At 49.4% G+C, this 19,634-nt stretch overlaps 1 protein-coding gene across 4 annotated transcripts in view; it reads right to left on the bottom strand.

Moving 5' to 3' along the window:
* Positions 1-19,634, bottom strand: part of RPS6KA2 (ribosomal protein S6 kinase A2) — a 330,716-nt gene that overhangs the window by 67,719 nt on the left and 243,363 nt on the right. For all 4 annotated transcript variants that reach the window (XM_061130065.1, XM_061130067.1, XM_061130066.1 and 1 more), the window contains one exon: positions 14,611-14,692. In XM_061130065.1, coding sequence (XP_060986048.1) covers positions 14,611-14,692 — 82 coding nt within the window. The remainder of the gene's footprint in view (positions 1-14,610; positions 14,693-19,634) is intronic.

Here is a 19,634-nt window from a genome sequence, read left to right on the forward strand (position 1 = left end):
AGAAAAAAATGAAGACTTTCAAAGGCAGGAGTCAGGCTCTGGAGAATCTAAACACAAAACTTTAGATATAGATAATTTCCCACATTTTTTTTTTTTTTGGTCACAAACTTCTCAAACCGATGCAGAAGTTTAAAGAGCAGGCTGAATGGCCACTCCTGAAGCCTCCACCTGGATTCAACAACTGCTCACATTTGGACACATTTTCTCTCGCCCTCTTTTCCTCACACATACACACGTTTTAGCCAAAAGTCTGATAATAAACCATCGACACCATGACCTTCCACCCCAGGTGCATTTATAACACACACAGCATCTCCTGAGAATAGGACATTCTCTTACATAACCCGAACACGCCTGTCCCCCTAAGGAAACTAACCCTGAATACGTAACATCATCCAATACCCCATCCATGTTCCAGTCCTGCCTTCAGGTCACCCACAGCTGTTATTTTCCAACATAGGGTTTGGTCAAGGTTCACACATCACCTCGATGGTTGCAGTTCCTTATTGCTTTTGCTTCTAGAATAAAATGGCCCCACATCTTTTTTCCTTGCCCTTTCTGTGGGTTCTTGGTTAAGTCCAGTTTTCTTGTAGATTGTCTCCGGGTGTGTCTGATTGTTGCTTTACTGGTTGCTCTAACTCCTATATTTCCTATGAACCAAGGTTAGGTCTGGAGGCTTTTTAAGGTTGAGGCCAAACACTTTTGGCAAAAACACCTCCTGGGCGACGCTGCAGGCCTCAAGGTGCAGTAGACGGGGCAGGGGTGCTGGGCTACCCTTGCTCAGTGATGCTGAATGCCACTGTGTCAAGGTGGCAAGTCATCGGTCTCCCATTGTAAAGATGCACAAGTCCTCTGTAAGTAATAAATAGCCCGAGGGATGACATTTTGGTACCGAATGACCTGTGGGTTCCCTTATAATTCTTCACTGGTTAGCTCATGTATGATCCTTGCTTGGGTCATTTAGGGTCACAGAATGCCCATTTTCTCATCTCTGATGGGACTAGACATCAAGAGGAACATCCTTTCTCTCATTCTTCCTGAGGATAACTATGGATTATGGATTTTTTAAAAATGAGTCTGTTGTAACAAATTACAGTATCATTCTTTTCAGTGCTGACACTGTCCAAAGTTCAGCCATCTGGGAACACAGATGGAATAAGTTTTGAGGCAAAAAATAAATTAAAAACAAACAAAGTCACTGCTTGAGAGTAAGAACAACGCCAAGATTCCCACGCGCAAACTGGTACACCCAGAGCAGTGTCCAGGTGACCTCCTACGGCCCCGCGTGTGTGAAGGCAGAAACTCCCCTCAAGAGTTCCTAAGTGTGACAACTGTGATGAATATCACCCTCAGAATCAAGTATTTAAGTCATTCGTTCTTGGCCTTTTGACATATACTTAAACCTGGATCTCCGGCATTGCAGGCAGATTCTTTACCATCTGAGCCACCAGGGAAGCAAGCCCTTTATTTAAGAAGTCCTTCCCAAAGGATGGCTATAATAGGGGAAAAAAACCCCACAAAAGTGGAAAATAACAAGCATCAGTGAGGACGCGGAGAAGCTGGCGGGAAGGTAAAATGGTGCAGTCACTGTGGAAAATCGCCTGGCAGCTCCTCATGAAGTTAACCACAGAAATACCATATGACCCAGCGAGCCCATTCCCCGAAGAACTGCAGCAGAGATGCCAACAGATCGCATACACCCACCTTGACCGCAGCGTTAGTCACAAGAGCAAAACAGGTGGAGGCCACCCAAGTGTCTACCGAGGGGTGGCTGAATAAACAGAAGGGGGCTTGGCCATGCGGGGGAATATTACTCAGCCCTGACAGATAAACATTCTGACGCGCACTACAGCAGGGATAAGCCTTAGAAACACCACGCTAAGCAAAGCAGGCCAGACACAGAAGGACAAACACCACACGATTCTACTCACTCAGGACCCAGGCTGCCCCAGAGAGGACGCCCTGCGGCAGGATCTGTACGGCTCCACCAGGACGGACCCCCAGCCCAAGCTCGTGTATCACCCGGTAGTTCTTTCTTACTTACTTATTTTTATGAAAGTACGGTTGCCAAGGGGTCGGGGGTGGGGTGGGGTGGGGCGGGATGGACTGGGCGCTTGGGGTTAGAAGACGCAGACAAACCACTACATCCAGGATGAATACACAACCAGGTCCTACGGTAGCTCACAGGGAGCTACATTCAATGTCCCGAGATAAACCATAGCAGGAAAGAATGTAAAAAAGAATGTGTGTGTATGTCTAACTGGGTCCCTAGTAGCTCTGACCCCAGCACTGCTGCCGCTCAGGAGAACCAACAAAGACGGGACAGGCCAGACAGTCCCCAGGGAGACGGTACAAGGAGTCGCTCCATTTCCTGCCTGCCCCGGGTTATGGGTCCCCGAGGCCAAAGAAAGGGTTTTGGGAGAGGAAACAGACCCTGAGATCCCTTCCTTCAGTAAAAGATGCAGAGGATGACGGCTGGACACCCTGAAGGGGCCCCTAAGTGGTGGGATCAGGATGCTGCCTCTCCAAACACCCTCCCAGGCTGAGCAGGAGACCCTGGATGAGATGCATGGAAGGACTGGGGGTTGCATCAGTGCTGGGGTCCCGGGGCTGCCCGCTCCCCGACCAGGGCAGGCAGGACGCCTCTCAGGTCAGCTCCTTGGGGGGAGCCTTGTCCTATGCACTCAGGCTCCTGGGCTGTGTCCTTGACCTCGGGGAGCCGGGCAGACTGGGGACAGGCCATGGGAGACGGCTGTCCGCCACCCCCCAGGAAGTCCTCTTCCGGGAGAAGCCCCTCCTCCCACCCATGACGCGATTCAGCGAAGCAAGCGGACAAGGAGAGGGGACGCTGTGTTCCTACACCCTTCCTGCCATCGCCTTGCAAAGCTCACTGCATGACTCCGGTTAGGAAAATCGAAACATTCTCTAAATAGAGTTGATGCTATTATCATTGAGCTCAGATCTCTCTGGAATGAGGAGCACTGCTTAGTCACACAGATGATGATGGTGTTCATAATGGAAAACAAGGGTCATCATAAGCCCAGTGGCAAAGTCAGAAAAAGACACCTTATATTCAGATTTCCAAGGGGCTATCCAGTGAAAGTGGAAAAATAAATATATATTCCCTCTCTACATTTTACACAATAAATCCCAGGTCTATTAGAGAGGTGAGTGTTTTAAAAAGTCATGAAAATGATAACAAAGATGAACTGAATACTTATCTGAGGTTTGGGTGGGGATTTTTTTTTTTTTTTAAATAAAAGCAATGAAAGAAATAACATAGGAAAGAGTGATAGACTCAGTAACAAAACAAATTTCCCATCCAAAAGGTCATAAAAAATTAAAAGGCTAACAAAAAACTTAGAGATTATCTGAAACAAATGGCAAAAGGGCCAGGAGCCTAAACACATCATACTAAACATAATACTCTTACTAAAGAAACAGGGGGGGAACCCCAGACGCCAGCCCCAACAGTGAACTTAACATAGCGCCGATGAAAACGCCCATCTGGGGACCATGCTTTCACGAGCAGAGACTGGCCCCAGGGCATCAACTGGCCAAACACAAGACACTGGGTCCCGGGCGGCAGGACCAGGGAAAGGCGGGGCGCGCTCACGGCAGGACCGGGTCACTGCAGGCGGCCTGCGAGGGGGGCGACGGGGCTGCGCTGACGCCGCGGGGAAGGACAGCTGTGCTGCGGAGGGCCCTTCAGACGTGAGACCGTGGGCGTGAGGCTGGCCCCCCGAAGGCGATGGGGGACCTGGGGCTGCACCTGCCGGCGTTGCCCTTCAGGGCCCACAGCCCGCCCGCTCGGGGTGGGGGCCGTCACTCGGGCCACCAGGGGTGGAGCGGAAGGCCTGGAACGGCCCCTCGGCCACCTGACGGGCAGCGGCAGAGTGGTCCCTCCACTAAGGAAGAAACTGACATGACAGCAAGGGCCTCGTTTCTGATGCTGCCTCTGGAGGCTGAGGGTTCCAGGGGGTCTTCAGCCCTAAGACTGAGATGCAGAAGAAAAGAAAGGAGCCCAGAGAGATGCTTCCCTCATCCTTCCACTGTTACCAGGTCCGCGGGTTACAGAAATGATGAAACACTCACACAGCCTGAGGCGAAATGTCCCCCAACCATCTCCTCCTGGGTGGATCCAGACCAGCTCAGTGCCTGGAGCTAGGCCAGCGCCTCCCTGAGATGCCTACTCTCTGCTGTTCCACACGTGAGTCTGGAATCGAGCGGGGCTTGACACTGTAGATGCTAAAAACCCTCATGTTCTAGGCTATTTTGAGATTCACTAATAAATCATAGGGGGCTTCCCAGCTGGCTCTAACGATAAAGAATCCGCCTGCCAATGCAGGAGATGCGGGTTCAGTCCCTGGGTCAGGAAGATCCCCTGGAGGAGGAAACGGCAACCCACTCCAGTATTCTTGCCTGGAGAATCCCATGGACAGAGGTGCCTGGCGGGCTACAGTCCACCGGGTTGCAGAATCAGACATCATTGAGCACGTGCACATACACGCCACAACCAGTAGACACTGGAGATAAATGAGCATCTTTCATACTTCAAACCACCCCCGTGGAGGATGTGGTTTCCATGGCTGCTTTTGTAACCGACCTCCGTTAATTACACTGTTTTTACGCTACATTCTATATCCTGTCATATCATATCATTATGCCACATTGTATTCTATTATACAGACACTGTATTTCAAAAGAAAAGGAAGGTTGAGATAAAAACAAGTGTGGTCTCTTCAGTCCTGGTGAAGATGACAAACGACCCAGTAGGAGGCGACCTTAGGAACGCCTGGATGGTGGGGGGAGGTGTGAGCCTACAGCGCCCCCCGGGGAGCACACGGCTCTCGAACCCGCGTCTCCCGCGGTCACAGGGAGGCCCGAGCTTCTTAACTGGAGCCGGACGCCCGGCTGGCGATGAACTCAGCCTCCGCCCGGCTGAGTGACCACACTGGCCACCTCCCGGCTCTGTCCTCAAAATCCTGGCAGATCTGAAATTCTACCCTGAGCAGACCCAGAATGCAGAATAAAAGTTCATCTTTACACAGGATCTTTTAGCCTTCAAAGGTCAAGTTCACAGCACAGAGCGCTTCCCAGGGGAAGCTGTGCTGCTGAACATTTGGTGATCAAACCTCTGTGCTGCCCATCACACCAGAGAAAAAAGGGAGAAAACCCGAAACGATGAAAATTAAAGTGTCAGCCACCTTGACGATCATATCAGGCACCACTCCTCAAGATTTGCCTTTTCACTTCTCTACACCAACCTAAATTGTGTCTACTTCTACTTTTCATTTCTCTACACCAACCTAAAAGACTGTCACGGTTACTTAACTAACTTCTGTGCCAGAGACTCTGAGCGTTAAGTCTTCAGTCCATGATGCTTTCACATTTATAGGTATTAAAGACGCAAGCAAATGGAAACACTTATTTCCTACTTTTTATCTACAGTGTTAAGAAATACAGTTCTGGTAGAAAGGCACATATGAAGGACATCAAGGCGCATAGTACCAAGCTGAAGCACTGTATCTAAGGGTGATGCTGGCTCAGTACTTTTTGTCTTAGATCACCCATTGGGAAAATAGCTCCCCTGGACAGTGAACACCCCAGGGACAGCGGGGTGAGGCTTCCTGATGGCGAAACGATGCCCTGTGGGTGAGGGCCAAGGCTGGTCCCAGGTGCCCTTCACCTGGGAGGGGATGAACGTGGAACCCAGACCCCACCAGCTCCGAATCACGTGGTTCCGAGTGTGTGGCTTCACTGCCTTGCACCTTGATTTCCTCACCATAAAATGCAGCTAACACTGCCAGTAAGGGCACGGAACACACGTGCTTGGAATCTTGCCTACTCCCACCCCCTCCCCCCGGAGGACTGGGCAACCACCCGAATGTGAATGAAGTGACAGAAAGGAATTAGCAGGAAAATAACATCTGTTCAGACTCAGGCACTGACTGAAGCTCAGTTTCTAAGGCAGAGTTTTTAAGACAAAGCATCTTAGTGTAAGAGAAAAGGAAAGAGAATGGTGCTCGAAACACATTCTGAGGCTTGAAGCCAACCAGGCTAGCTCTGATGGAGAATGTTTCGAGATGTAGTCAGTGTCAATGGGATCCATGCAATTCTGTCCTGTACCTGCCAATGCTCAAGGGGTGGAGTCAGAGCTCTCCTTGACGAAAGGATAGAGGGGGGTCAGCCCTGTGGTCAGACAGACACCCCAAGAGGCTCAGGAGGCGCCGCTGGGTCCCGCCCTATTCTCTACCGGCCAGGCTGTTGCTGGAACCCACCCGCAGCCGCCAGGAAACACACACGAGGTGCCCAGAACGGTCTATCAGTTACTTGCTAAACATCGAGGTTTTGCCAGGATACTTTTTCCTTTAGAATCAACAGGTCACAAGCCATTTCCATCAAAGTATGGAATGTGTATCTCCTTTGGGCTTAGAAAGTTGACTTATAGAGAAAATAGCTGAAAAGTTAGGCATGAGAACACAGGTGAAGTCCTGTCGGAAGACTACCACTGCAAAGACATACTGCATAATAAAAGCTCTCTTCGCATTATGGAGAGATGTTTCAGTTCAGTTCAGTTCAGTCGTGTCCGGCTCTTTGCGACCCCACGGACTGCAGCACGCCAGGCCTCCCTGTCCATCGCCAGCTCCCGGAGTTGACTCAAACTCATCAGTTGTCACTAAAATGAGAATTCTACAGGAGGAGCCGTCCCAGGGTGGGTGCTTGTGGTCCCCAGCAGGTGCCGGGCATCCTTGGTAACTAACTAACGTGACTGGCGGTGACCAGCACCATCACAGGCTCTTCACGGAGCTGGAGGAGCCAGGACTGGACCCAGACATACGTCTTTCTAACCAGATGGCGATGAAGGCTCAGTGTTCCTCTTCCTTCCTGCCCTCCATCAGACCTAAAGCAAACCTAGACAAGAAGAGTCCAGCACATCTCCAGAGCCAGTCTCCAAGGAGAAGAGGCCCAGAAACGAAGCGAGGGACACTTAGCCCTGTCCTGGCTGCAGTTCACGTGTGTGGGTGAGTTTAGCCCTCACATCAGCAGCATTGTAAGGGAGGCACTATCACAGCCATCATCTCTGTTATGTAGGGGCCAGCGGTGGCCAGGAGAGGCTACCCAAGGTGGCACAGCCAGACGGAACCCCAGGGTCCAGCGTTTGGGCTCCCAGCCCCCGCACAGGGGTCCCCTTGCTGGCGGGGCACAGGGGACCCCTGTATTCTCATGCCCAGACCACATCCGGACCCGACGTGACCCCAGCGCTCTCTAAGAGTCCCGCAGGGAACTCCAGCCTGCAGCCCCGGCTGGGAATCACCTTGTTAACGTGGGTGACAGTTCCCACTGGCTGGTCACCACACAGGGGACAGAGATCCGTCCAGCTTCATTCTGGGCTCAGGCTTGGGAGCACGCAGTCTTTTCAACCAAGTTCCCCTACAACACAAGGTAGGGCGTCGCCCTTTGGGATCCGTTATTTGGAGCTGTCACCGGCAGTAAGCCAGCGTTGAGTCACGGACACAGACACGCTGTCAGAGACGCTGAACACTCTGAAAGGTCCCTTCAGAGCCGGGGGGCGTGCAGCACCATCCGCTCGCGGGGGCCTGCGGGGGCTGGGGGCGCGGACGGGACGAGGCGGCGCTCCCGCAGGCTTGTCACCCGTCAGCTGCTTCAGCAGTTGACATTTTCCTCAGAAATGGCGTGCTGCCTCGTTACAGAAAGAGGGGGCAGGCGCCTGACACCTCCAAACTCATTTAAAGATGAAAGAGAGCTGTCAGAGACTATTCTCTGCTTCTCAGGTTACTTGGAATCCAAACGACGACGACGCACCCTCCTGCACACGGATGGTCACCCGCGTGCCTGAGAAACAATCGGGAGGTTTACAATCATTTCCACGAGTTTCCCGCCCTCCTTCCATTCTCCCCCTCTCAAAATAACTTCACTCTTCAGGTGCATTTTCCTGGGGTGGCTGTCTGCACCCCCGGCGGGTGCCTCTGCCACCCACGTTGCTTTTCCAACACGTTCTTCTGATTCACTAACGAGCCTGCAAACCAGGGATGTTTGAGGGTGGAGAACGGCTTGTGAATATTTGAATCTCTCAGGCTGACGGATGCAGAGGTGTTGGAGCCAAAACAAATCTCAAAGCCCTCTTCTTCCACACGTGAGGGGAAAGGAAATTCTAGGAAGGGCAGAAGCCCCCTCGGTCGCTCAGAGGATCCGGCCCCGTTTAGGACGTACCTGGTCCCCCTTTGATGGGTCCAATCACCAGCTCACACAAAGGACTGTTCTGTAAAACTTCTATATTTTCTCTTAGGAAAACAAGTTCTGATTGCATTTCTGGGGGAAAAAAATCTGTTCTTTAGTGACGTATCATTATGAAAAGTCGAAATAGATGACATAAAATTAATGTTTGGTTTGGAAGCCGGCTTTGAAAGGAGCATAAGAAGTGGGACGTTTTTCTGACTTTACGCTTATATGACCCATTCTCACAATGTAAAAGGGATTTCACATAGTCAAGCATATTGTTCTGGAATATTATGCAAAAAAACCCTTCATGTTATACAAAGTCAAATGTTTGTTGAAAAGTTGGAATACAGAATATAGAGATGAAAACAAACGCTCCCAATGCTGCCACGGCTGTTTTTGTTTTGGCTCATTTCCTATAAGTGTGACATATATTCGGTATTTGTAAACACACAGGCATCTACCTGTACTCACGGAGACACTCATGCTTTTATTAATAGCAACATCTCAATTGTTCTGTAACAGTTTCATATCCGGCCTAATCCGTGTAACCTTGTATCAGGAGCACTTTCTCAAGGACACTGGATCAGATTATAAACAAATGTAGAGACACGTGTACCCACCAGGCTAAAACCACAGAGATGAGTGTTTGCACAGGAGCTAAGGGGTCCAGGCTGAGATCGACGGATGGGCTGAACAAGGACCAGCGGGGTGGACACACAGCTTCCCCCACGGCTCTGACTCTCTCCCACCTTTCCTTCTTCCTTGGGGGCAGGAGGAACGATGTGATGGGAGGAAGGAACAGTTTCCAGCTGAGAGGGCGGGAGCAATGCAAGGTGCTGGGCGCCTGCTGCTGAGGTTAATGGGCTCTGCGGACGGAGGGGAGACGGCAGGGGACCTCCAGGAACACTCGGCCGGAGGATGACCTAACACGGCGCCTGCTTCGACCTGCCTGCGTCTCCAGCCACAGGGAGCTGCCCGCTCTGTGTCTCAGAGAGTGAACCTCTATGCCTTGAGGATGAAAGTGTGGGTTTTCGCAAATGGCCATGTCATGCAGCAGCTGTTCATTTCTAAAAATAGCAGCTCTACTGGGAAACATACACCCCTCAATCCTCCCAGCTACAGCATGCAACTCAATGGTTTTCAGAACACTCGGCCTGTGCAGCCATCACCACAGTCAGTCACAGCACATTTTCATCACCCCTGAAAGAAACCCACGGCCAGTCCCTCGTCCCTGTCTCCCACCTCCCAGGGGATATTCATCTAAATAGAATCCTGCAACATGAGCAATGCTGTGACTGGCTTCTTTTTACCCAGAACTTTGTTTTCAAGGTTCATCCAGGCCATATGATGCATTGGTATTTCATTTCTTTGGATTGCCAAATAATACTCCACTGTATGGACATACCATACTTTATTTATCCACCAGTGGACGGACATTGGGCGTTTGTCCACTTTTGGGCTACTGTGAATTGACTGATGCTGCTGTGAACACTCATGTACAAGTTTTTTTGTAGACCTATGTTTCATTTTTCTTGGTTATATACAAAGGATTGGAATAGTTGAGTCACATGCTAACTCTGTTAACTTTTGAGGAGGTGCCAGGGAAGCTGTTCACTTTCCAGACATTCTGATGACCCGGAATTAACAAATGTCTAATTTGACTTTCTATTTCTATGAAACTACTGTTTAGTGATGAGATTATTTTATTTATAAAGTGAGGGATAGAAAGTCAAGAGCTGCTTTATTTTCTATACTTCTTTTATTAACAACAAATGATTCTTTAAAGTTATATTATTATGGAGAACTTGGCCAAGTTCAACTGACAAACAATTTTAGAAATGTTATTACAGCTACAATAAAAGAAATGTTCACTATAAGTAGCATGGTTTAAATTATGTGGCTGAATTAAAAACTCCAGTGTCTAAAATAAACTCGAATGCCTACATCACAGACCCCAAACACTTCTGTGTAGAAAAGAACTATTGGGACAGTTTGTTAGAAAAGTCAAATTCTAGGCTCTGTCCCTAGGAGATTATGATCTAGTAGGTCAGGAGTGGGGGCTAGGAATTACTTTTAACAACATTCCTCAAATACGCACAGGGGATTCTGATGCAGGCTCCAGTCTGGCCAAAGTGTGCAGTTTCCATATTTTCTTCATGGGCTGTGCTGACAATGTCACCCTGATTCCTGTTTTCTATAGAAATACTTTTTAATATCTTAAGCCTCACCCACCTTCTAAATCCTTCTTGAATGAAGAATTTAGAAAAAAAATTCTTTTCTTCCTTTCTACCTAAGACGTTTAGGCCTCAGTTCAGTTCACTTCATTTTAGTCACTCGGTCGTGACTGACTCGTTGCGACCCCATGAACCGCAGCATGCCAGGCCTCCCTGTCCATCACCAACTTCAGGAGTCCACTCAAACTCATGTCCATTGAATCGGCAATGCCATCCAACCGTCTCATCCTCTGTCGTCCCCTTCTCCTCCTGCCCTCCATCTTTCCCAGCATCAAGGTCTTTTCAAATGAGTCAGCTTTTTGCACCAGGTGGCCAAAGTATTGGAGTTTCAGCTTCAACATCAGTCATTCCAATGAACACCCAGGACTGATCTCCTCTAGGATGGACTGGTTGGATCTCCTTGTAGTCTAAGGGACTCATAAGAGTCGTCTCCAACACCACAGTTCAAAAGCATCAAGTCTTTGGCGCTCAGCTTTCTTTATGGTCCAACTCTCACATCCATACATGACCACTGAAACACCATAGCCTTGACTAGACAGACCTTTGTTGGCAAAGTAATGTCTCTGCTTTTTAATATGCTGTCTAGGTTCGTCAGAACTTTCCTTCCAAAGAGCAAGCGTCTTTTAATTTCATGGCTGTAATTACCATCTGCAGTGATTTTGGAGCCCCAAAAAGTAAGGTCAGCCACTGTTTCCCCATCTATTTCCCATGAAGTGATGGGACCGGATGCCATGATCTTAGTTTTCTGAATGTTGAGCCAACTTTTTCACTCTCCTCTTTCACTTTCATCAAGAAGCTTTTTAGTTCCTCTTCACTTTCTTCCATAAGGGTGGTGTCATCTGCATATCTGAAGTTGTTGATATTTCTCCCGGCAATCATGATCCCAGCTTGTGCTTCATCCAGCCCAGCGTTTCTCATGATGTACTCTGCATATAAGTTAAATAAGCAGGGTGACAATATACAGCCTTGATGTGCTCTTTTTCCTATTTGGAACCAGTCTGTTGTTCCATGTCTAGTTCTAACTTTGCTTCCTGACCTGCATATGGGTTTCTCAAGAGGCAGGTCAGGTGGTCTGGTATTCCCATCTCTTTCAGAATTTTCCACAGTTTATTGTGATCCACACAGTTGAAGGCTTTGGCATAGCCAATGAAGCAGAAATAGATGTTTTTCTGGAACTCTCTTGCTTTTTTGATGATCCAGCGAATGTTGGCAATTTGATCTCTGGTTCTTCTACCTTTTCTAAAACCAGCTTGAACATCAGAAGTTCACGGTTCACATGTTGCTGAAGCCTGGCTTGGAGAATTTTGAGCATTACTTTACTAGCGTGTGAGATGAGTGCAATTGTGCAGTAGTCTGAGCATTCTTTGGCATTGCCTTTCTTTGGGATTGGAATGAAAGCTGACCTTTTCCAGTCCTGTGGCCACTGCTGAGTTTTTCAGATTTGCTGGCATATTGAGTGCAGCACTTTCACAGCATCATCTTTTAGGACTTGAAATAGCTCAACTGGAATTCCATCACCTCCACTAGCTTTGTTAATAGTGATGCTTCCTAAGGCCCACTTGACTTCACATTCCAGGATGTCTGGCTCTAGGTGAGTGATCACATCATTGTGATTATCTGGGTCGTGAAGATCTTTTTTGTACAGTTCTTCTGTGTATTCTTGCTACCTCTTCTTAATATCTTCTGCTTCTGTTAGGTCCCTACCATTTCTGTCCTTTATTGAGCCCATCTTCGCATGAAATGCTCCCTTGGTATCTCTAATTTTCTTGAAGAGATCTCTAGTCTTCCCCATTCTATTGTTTTCCTCTATCTCTTTGCATTGATCACTGAGGAAGCCTTTCTTTTCTCTCCTTGCTATTCTTTGGAAATCTGCATTCAAATCGGAATATCTTTCCTTTTCTCCTTTGCCTTTCGCTTCTCTTCTTCTCTCAGCTATTTGTAAGGCCTCCTCAGACAATCATTTTGCTTTTTTGCGTTTCTTTTTCTTGGGGATGGTCTTGCTCCCTGTCTCCTGTACAATGTCACGAACCTCCGTCCATAGTTCTTCAGTCACTCTGTCTATCAGATTTAGTCCCTTAAATCTATTTCTCACTTTCACTGTAAAATCAGAAGGGATTTGATTTAGGTCATACCTGGATAGTCTAGTGGTTTTCCCCACTTTCTTCAACTTCAGTCTGAATTTGGCAATAAGGAGTTCATGATCTGAGCCACAGTCATCTCCTGGTCTTGTTTTTGCTGACTGTATAGAGCTTCTCCATCTTTGGCTGCAAAGAATATAATCAGTCTGATTTTGGTGTTGGCCATCTGGTGATGTCCATGTGTAGAGTTTTCTCTTGTGTTGTTGGAAGAGGGTGTTTGCTGTGACCAGTGCATTATCTTGGCAAAACTCTATTAGCCTTTGCCCTGCTTCATTCTGTACTCCAAGGCCAAATTTGCCTGTTACTCATACATATATATATAATTTTATCTATGCATTTACTGTCCTGTCTTATTGGCTATATGTGGTTCAAAACTATATCTTATTTACCAGCTAGACAGGAAGTACCCTGAAGGTGAACCAGTGAACCAGTGAAGTTGCTCAGTTGTATCCGCCTCTTTGCAACCTCACGGACTGTAGCCCACCAGGCTCCTCCATTCATGGGATTTTCCAGGCAAGAATACTGGAGTGGGTTTCCATTTCCTTCTCCAGGGGATCTTTCCAACCCAGGGACTGAACCCAGGTCTCCCGCACTGCAGGCAGACAGTTCACCTTCTGAGCCACCAGGGAAGCCCCGCCCTGAAGGTAGAGATGACACATTCTTGTACTGCCCCTTCCTTGCAGGTGCTGAGGACATTGTGATACAAGACCTAAAAGTTCAAGAAAGACCTGCTTTGACATCTGTGAGTTTTGTAGGCCCCAAAGTCCTAATCACAACCTCTCCTGCCCTTGTCAGATGTGCCCCCCGACCCTACTGGGAAGCTTCCCAGGTGGTCCTAGTGATAAAGAACCTGCCTGCCAATGAAGGAAACGTAAGAAACACGGGTTCGATCCCTGGGTTGGGGAGATCCCTGGAGGAGGGCATGGCAACCCCCTCCAGTGTTCTTGCCTGGAGAACCCCATGAACAGAGGAGGCTGGTGGGCTGCGGTCCACGGGGTCACACAGAGTTGGGCACGACTGAGTGAGTCTGCAGACACCACAGGAAAGGCTCCCCGCCGTGGGAGTCCCCATGAGCCGGATCGATGTGCCCCATATGGTCTTCAGCCTAATGTGTTCAGTGCCCTGCCCGCCCACAGAACTGTTCCAACAAGCCCCCCACATTCTCCCTGGAGCCAGGGCTCACCCGGCCCTCCTGTTCCTACACAGCCTGCATCTCACAGCCCCTGAGACTTGCTCCACGCCTGCCGGGAGCCCCGTGCGGCCCCATGTGGTGGGTACCCTCCCCCCGTGAAGAGCATAGGTCGGTGACAGGCTCCGCCGTCTCACCGCCCAGACCAGGTGCTGTGCGCTCAGCCTTCTCTCACTCCTTAGGACCCGGGATCCCTCCCTCACCCCAGGAGGTGATCAGAGCAGAGGGAGCTGGTGCTCCGTTCTATGTGTTATTGGCTACATGACCATGCACTTGGAACAGAGGTTTCAAATAACAGCTTATTTTGACCTGTGTTATGTGCACAGTCTTGGCCGGGAGGTAGGGTGCGTAGGAGGAGTTCAGAGGGAGGGAATCAGGTGTTGGACTGAATTTCTAAAACCCAGTTGGAGAACGAAAGAGAAATAAAACAGTTGTGAGTCACATTTTGTTTAAAACTGAGCAATCCAGCCTGACGGATGGATTCAGGCTGCTTTGTCGCCCAATACAGCCGCAACAACCTGCTTCTGCTCGCCTCCTCAGCGCTCCTTCCCCCAAATGGCATGTCACAGCCAAGCATATGTGGAGGGTGGTATTTACACAGTGTGGCTTTCCCTCCGAAGACTGTGCACGTTTTCTAGGGAGATGCTAAATACTCAGGGACATGTTTGTATTGTGTATTATCCATCAGAGAGTGACGTGTCGACATACAGAAGTCAAGCAACACTGGACAGGATGGCTGTATCCCCTCATAACAAGCAGAGGATAAACCACAGTTAGACACATCTCACCCTCTGCAACCCCTCACCTTTCAAGGTGGCCTTCTTAAGAACCTTCATTGCGTAGAGCTGTCCAGCATCTGACCCCTTGACTTTCCTCACCAAGAACACCTAAGGAGAGAACACAGGACATCTGCAGTTGTTAAGATGGCAAACTCATTTTCCTTATTTGATCTGACAAGGGGATACACTAGGGAGTGTGGGAAACCCCAATAAAATAAATATGCTATGGGAAAAACTTAAATGTAACATCTCCTCCAACACCTAAAAAAGTTTCATCTAATTTAGTTCAACCCTATGAGGACCCATGTTATGTGTTCACCTTAGGAATTATACTTGTTGTGGGCACCATTCTCTTTCTGTGAAACACTGTATCAGAGGTAATTGTTGTTGTTCAGTTGCTAAGTAATGTCCGACTTTTTGCAGTCCCATGGACGGCACCATGCCAGGCCTCCATGTCCATCACCAGCTCCTGGAGCTTGCTCAAACTCGCGTCCGTTGAGTCGGTGATGCCATCCAACCATCTCATCCTCTGCCGTCCCCTTCTCCTCCTGCCCTCGATCTTTCCCAGCACTGAGGTCTTTTCCAATGAGTCAGCTCTTTGCATCAGGGGGCAAAGAACTGGAGCTTCAGCTTCCGCGTCAGTCCTTCCAATGAATATTCAGGACTGATTTCCTTTAGGATGGACTGGTTTCTTCACCGTGCTGTCCAAGGGACGCTCAAGAGTCTTCTCCAGCGAAATTTGACAGCAATCAGTTCTTTGGCACTCAGTCTTCTTCATGGTCCAACTCTCACATCTGTACATGACTACTGGAAAAACCACAGCTTTGACTACATGAAACTTTGTCAGCAAAGTGAGGTCTCTGCTTTTTCATGCACCATCTGGCTTTGTCAAAGCTTCCCTTCCAAGGAGTGTTTTATAATTTCATGGCTGCAGTCATCTGCAGTGATTTTGGAGCCCAAGCAAACAAAATCTGTCACTGTTTTCATTGTTTCCCCATCTATTTGCCATGAAGTGATGGGACTGGAGGCCACGATCTTAGTTTCCTGAATGTTGAGTTTTAAGCCAGCTTTTTCACTCTCTTCTTTCACCCTCATCAAGAGGATCTTTAGTTCCTCTTCACTTTCTGCCATTAGAGTTGGTTTCATCTGCATATCTGAGGTTGTTCATATTTCTCCCAGCAATCTTGATTCCAGCTTGTGATTCATCCATCCTGGCATCTCCCATGATGTCCTCTGTATGGAGGTTACATAAGCAGGGTGACAATATACAGCCTTGATGTACTCCTTTGCCAATTTTGAACCAGAATAGCACCTTCCTTTGTAAAAACAGAACACTTGTTTAGAAAACCAAACTCTCTTCACAAGTTTTCAGGGAGATAGACCACTTGGTTTATTGCAAATATGCCCTGTAAATATCTACAGCAAAGCCTCCCCTGAGAGTCCCTGCCAGACAACACAGGACAGACTCTGACCCTCAAGAAGCTAGGTTCTCTCGTTTTCCTCATCCATGTTTTAGCTTCGAGTAGCTGAAGTTTATAGACAGAGCTGGTTCTAAATGGCTCTTACATATTCTCATGTGGACACTTAACAACATTTGCTGGAACACATTTTGACATGTTCTGTGAGGGAAAACCAAGAAGAAAAGACAACCGTTTGCGAGGCTAAGCTTAAGAGTCACATTCATAATTGTTGAATGAGGTTAGTAAAAAACCAACCAACCAACCTAGGGTATCCAGTAGGAAAGAAAAGTACCTTCTGTGCAGACAGAAACAATAGTGTCTAATTTTTCTAACAGTACTTCCCAACAGATGCAAAACTCTGCGGTCATGACAGACACTCACATAGAGGACGTGTGTCCAGGAGGCAGGGGTGCTGCCCACGTGTCCCTGATGGGGGCCCTCACCAGCCTTCTGAGACGAGAAGACCGGCCTCACAGACACACGGGGTTCCGGCTCCAGGAGTTCACGCCCAAGTGTGGGGCTGTGAGAGGCTGCATCGTCACCCCCCACCCCAAACACTCAGGACTAAGGGGACGGTGGTGGGGGAGCAGCGGCCTGACCAGTCTGCCCTGCCCCCGGGAGATGCGGCCCCGCCCCCGGGAGATGCGGCCCCGCCCCCGGGAGACATGACACGCCCACGGGAGACGCGGCCCCGCCCCCGGGAGATGCAGCTCCGCCCCCGGGAGACGCGGCCCCGCCCCCGGGAGACACGACCGCGCCCTCGGGAGACGCGGCCCCCGGGAGACATGACCTGCCCACGGGAGATGCGGCCCCGCCCCCGGGAGACACAAACGGCCCCGCCCCTGGGAGATGAGGCAGGTCAGGAGGTGTCAGGCAGAGCAGGGGGATGGCCTCCTCCCATCAGCTCCCGGGGTCACCACCTGCCCTTGGGACCATCAGCTCCCTCTGGACCCGTGACTCCCTACCCCGCCCCTTCGTGACCCTGTCACCCAGGGCCCCGGGGACACCAGGAGCCAGCAGGAGCACCCCTTGCCTTCTGCCCAGCAGAAAGGAGGACAGAGGCGGGCAGGACAGTGTCGCTCCCGGGACAGACGCTGTCCCTGGGGCCGAGATTCTAGCAAATCCCGGGCAACAAGAAATAGGCACGCTCCTCTCCCGGGTTCTAGAGGACAATGTCCCTGGGAACCCTTACCATGGGAGGCGTGGGCCGTGCCTCTGTGCATCTGTGCATCACACATGTGTTTGCTTGGCCGCGGGGCCCTGGGCCTCTCTGGGTGCCGGGTCTCCTGTCCGAGCCCAGAGAGCTCCGCCTGAGAGCTGGTGAGGAGCCTCCCGACAGGCGGACAGAGCTGTGGCAGGAGTGCCCAGGGGGCCGTGCGGAGAAACCAGAGCATTCCCACGTGGGCCCTTCTCCTCTGCCCGTCGGATTTCCCAGGCAAGGATACTGGACTGCGTTGCCACTTCCTTCTCCAGAGGAGCAGAGAATACCGTCTACTAAAGTCCACGCATTCACATGGCAGCTGACCAGTACAGTCCAGTTTGTGTGGGAGTCAGTCGCTCAGTCATGTCAGACTCTTTGCGACCCCGAAGACTGCAGCTCGAAAGGCTCCTCTGTCCATGGGATTCTCCAGGCAAGAGTCCTGGAGTGGGTTGCCATTTCCTTCTCCGGGGGATCTTCCTGACCCAGGAATCCAACCCAGGTCTTCCGCATTGTGGGCAGATTCTTTACAGTCTGAGCCATAGATTCAGTTTACAAGATATCAAACCTTGCAGAGACCTCTTCACATTAGCCTTCTTTGTTTACTGCATTTCAGGTTTTAAAAATGAGATGATGGGTGGTAATGGCTATTTATATAGGGCTTCCCTAGTGGCTCAGACGGTAAAGAATCCACCTGCAAAGCAAGAGACCTGGGTTGGATCCCTGGGTTGGGAAGATCTTCTGGAGAAGGAAATGGCAACCCCCTCCAGTATTCTTGCCTGGGGAATCCCACGGACAGAGGAACCCAGAGGGCTGCAATCCAGGGGGTTGCAAAGAGTTGGACACAATTAATGACTAAATCACAAACACAAAAATGGCTGTTCATATTTATCTATTTTTAAAAAGACTTCTTTTATTTTCAAAAGACAGGGAAAAAACCTTATTCTCCCAATACTTGTCAGGCTCCTGCCACACGCCAGGTCCTAAAGAAGTGAGGCAGGAATGGTCCTACAGCCAGCGGAGCAGCTAACCTTGAGAGACACAGCGAAAGACAGTATCGATCAACTTAGAAGGTGGATGTAACAGAGTGAAGACGTGGGCTCTGTCCGCTCAGGGAGAACTCTTTGGTCCACAGCATCCTGAACCTGTCGCCTCTTCCTTCTTACCTGACCCAGGAACACATCCTGACGCGGGGAAATAAGTTCCCAAACAACCCGTCAATCTCGGCAAAGACAGAGGCGGCATCTCTAGCACTTAATCCAGATGACTCGTCAAGACCTCCCTCGTTTTATTTTTGGAACCCCTCTCCAGCAGCTCAGCCGCGACTCTGCAAAGCCCTTCCCCGAGCCATGTGGAGACACGGCCACCTCCCCGTGAGGCAGACGCACAGGCACTGGCTGAGCTGGGGAATCTGCAGTTAATGGAGGTTAAGCATCTGCAGGAGATGCCACTGCCTCCTCCTTTATTTATCTCCATTTACTTGCTTTACTTTTATTTATCTTACTCTTTATTTTATTTACTTATCTTTATTTTATTTACTCTTTATTTATCTCTTTATTTATTAATATCAGAAGATATTAATCTTCTACGCTTTATTTTTTTATGCTTCGTATAATCATGGCTTTTTCCCCACTGTTCATGGGGTTCTCACAGCAAGAACACTAGAGTGGTTTGCCATTCCCTCCTCCAGGGGACCACTTTCTCTCAGAACTCTCCACTGTGACCCCTCTGTCTCCGGTGGTCCTGCATGCCATAGCTACTAGCTTCATTGAGTTATGCAAGCCCCTCTGCCATGGCAAGGCTGTGAAGGAGTACAACAAGGGTGCATATTGTCACCCTTATTTAACTTATATGCAGAGTACAGCATGCGAAATACTGGGCTGGATGAAGCACAAGCTGGAATCAAGACTGCTGGGAGAAATGTCAATAACCTCAGATACACAGATGATGTCAACTCTAATGGCAGAAAGCCAAGAGGAACTACAGAGCCTCTGGTGGGTGAAAGAGGAGAGTGAAAAAGTGGGCTTGAAACTCAACATTCAAAAAACTAAGATCATGGCATCTGGTCCCATCACTTCATGGCAAATACATGGGGAAACAATGGAAATAGTGACAGGCTTTATTTACTTGGGCTCCAAAATCACTGTGGACAGTGACTGCAGCCATGAAATTAAAAGATGTTTGCTCCTTGGTAGGAAAGCTCTGACAAACCCAGACAGCACATTAAAAAGCAGGGACATCACTTTGCTGACAAAGGTTGGTGTAGTCAAAGCTCTGGTTTCTCCAGTCGTCATGTGTGGATGTGAGGCCTGGACCACAGAGAAGACTGAGCACCAAAGAGCTGATGCTTTCGGACTGCAGTGCTGGAGGAGACTCCTGAGAGTCCCTTTCA

Source organism: Dama dama, chromosome 26 (assembly GCF_033118175.1).
Source record: "Dama dama isolate Ldn47 chromosome 26, ASM3311817v1, whole genome shotgun sequence".
NCBI lineage: Eukaryota > Metazoa > Chordata > Mammalia > Artiodactyla > Cervidae > Dama > Dama dama.